General features: G+C 36.0%; 2 protein-coding genes across 2 annotated transcripts in view; one reads left to right on the top strand and one right to left on the bottom strand.

The window, feature by feature from the left end:
• The window catches only part of RBM48 (RNA binding motif protein 48), a 4,313-nt gene extending 3,088 nt beyond the window's left edge, over positions 1-1,225 (top strand). The window contains exons 5-6 of the mRNA XM_010134606.1: positions 1-227; positions 1,139-1,225. Coding sequence (XP_010132908.1) covers positions 1-227; positions 1,139-1,225 — 314 coding nt within the window. The remainder of the gene's footprint in view (positions 228-1,138) is intronic.
• A 372-nt stretch (positions 1,226-1,597) lies between these two features.
• Positions 1,598-1,962, bottom strand: part of LOC104492097 (EF-hand calcium-binding domain-containing protein 1-like) — a gene marked incomplete at its 5' end in the record, with an annotated part of 4,482 nt that continues 4,117 nt past the window's right edge. The window contains one exon of the mRNA XM_010134605.1: positions 1,598-1,648. Within this exon, the coding sequence (XP_010132907.1) occupies positions 1,598-1,648 (51 nt within the window). The remainder of the gene's footprint in view (positions 1,649-1,962) is intronic.

Genomic DNA, 1,962 nt, shown 5'->3' with positions numbered 1-1,962 from the left:
GAGCGGTTCCACCTGATAATGGAGTTGATAGGTTTATGCCTCGTACAACTCACCTGCAAGAACGTAAGAGGAAAAGAGAAGAGGGTAACAAGTTTTCTCTCATTGGAACAAGTGCAGACAGCACTGAAGTCATTATTGGTCCACAGCTGCCAGAAATTCCTAAAGTCGATATGGATGATGATTCACTGAATACTTCAGCTACATTAATTCGAAATAAACTGAAAGAGGTATGGATTTGGAAAGTTCTGAGATTTTAATTTTCAAACATATATAGTATGTGCTTGTTATCCATAAAAAGAGAGACCCTAAGATAACCTAATTCAACATAAATGTCAGTGCATGGTCCTACATAATTTTTAGTAGAGTACACTTTTTTCCACATGGGAAGGCATGCCAACTTTGGAGGTAGCCCATCTGACTCCAGTGTGGTACTTGTATCTGGTTTCTGATTGAAAGGGGGTGAAAAATAGTAAAGTCAGAGTTCAATGCACTTTTGCTCCAACACTACTTATGGCATTAAAAGTTGTACAGAACCACAAATCCTATGCCAAGAAGCATGTCTTAAGCTAAGTAACCTTTTATGGAGGATATTAATCAATTACCAAGTCAAACACTCCTGATAGAACTTTCCATTTAAATTAAGACATGAAAAGTCCCTTGACTATGACTGACTAGACGGATTTGGAAGAGCTTATCTCCAGTCAAACTGAGAAGAAAACACCCCTTACATTAAATAAGTTTCCAAAATACGTGTTAAAACACATTTTTCCTTTCCCTTCCCCTTTCTTTCTGGAATACCTGAGTTTAAAAGAATACTAAACCTTACTTTGGAATCACCTCTGGTTGGGAGAGGGCTGAGGATGTTACATAAAAGATATAGATAAGAACAGTTTTTGTGGTTAAAATACAAAAATGGTACTGCTACCACTGTTTTCTACGGCTCCATCTCTCTCGTGTTTAATGCTGCCTTCAGTGTTATTTTTTCCCCTTTTTCTGCAGGCAAATTCAATACAAGTGTGATTATAGTGTCCCTCACAATACTCACATGTTGGAGATATGGCCTTACTCTGAAATTTGCATTAATAAAAGGAGTGCTTACAGTTCACTGATTTTTATTTTCCCCCCCCACCCAATTTAGGTAGCAGATTCTGTTTCAAGAACATCTGTGGAAAAGCCAGAGAGCAGCTCAGCCAAACCTCTGGTAAAGCAAAGAAGAAGAATATAGATACTGCTGGCAGAATCTTTCAACAATTCTATTTTAAAGGATATAGTTTAAAATACTTACGTTAAAAAATTAAAACTATTTTATACTGTATTTCCAAGCAATTCCCTGTCAAAAACTGTATCAAATTTTTTCTTGGATTGAACAAACCAGTATAATAGTTATTGTTGCAATCTTGTCCTGTATACCTTATACTTTCATATTTCATAACTCATGAAGAATTGTATTAGGTAGAGTAATAAAAGTAAATCCTATTTTTTCAGTAGCTTTTATAGCAAAGGAATACTGAAACTTAGTAATAGTTGCTCCTAATTTTTACTATACCATGAAGAACAGTGAAGAAAAAAAACCTTACAACAGTATTCCACTTGGAGTTTACAGTTTACGGGTTTCCTGGAAGGTTTTCTGTTCAAATGCCATACTGCTCTGTTTGGGGAAAAAAAAAAAAGTTCATTTTCAATTAACCAGAGGATATAAATGTAATAATTGGAAAATATGCTGAACTGAAATGTGTAAGCAGTGACAGTCCTTACACTTAGGCTACCTCTTGATTTTTAGCTTAGAAAAGGTAAATTCCATCGTGTTAATGATGTCATCACCAAGAGACCAGTCAGAATATTTGAAGTTACCACTGAAGGGGAAATTCAAATTCTAACTGCTCAGCAGTGGTAATGTGTGACCAATGAATGATGTGGCATGGAAGGCCACAAGGCCCAGCTGCAGAGTAAGTTAAACTGGCT

Source organism: Buceros rhinoceros, unplaced genomic scaffold, assembly GCF_000710305.1.
Source record: "Buceros rhinoceros silvestris isolate BGI_N320 unplaced genomic scaffold, ASM71030v1 scaffold13784, whole genome shotgun sequence".
NCBI classification, from domain to species: Eukaryota; Metazoa; Chordata; class Aves; order Bucerotiformes; family Bucerotidae; genus Buceros; species Buceros rhinoceros.
The sequence above is the reverse complement of the archived record's forward strand: the minus strand, read 5'-3'. Positions and strand labels throughout refer to the sequence as shown.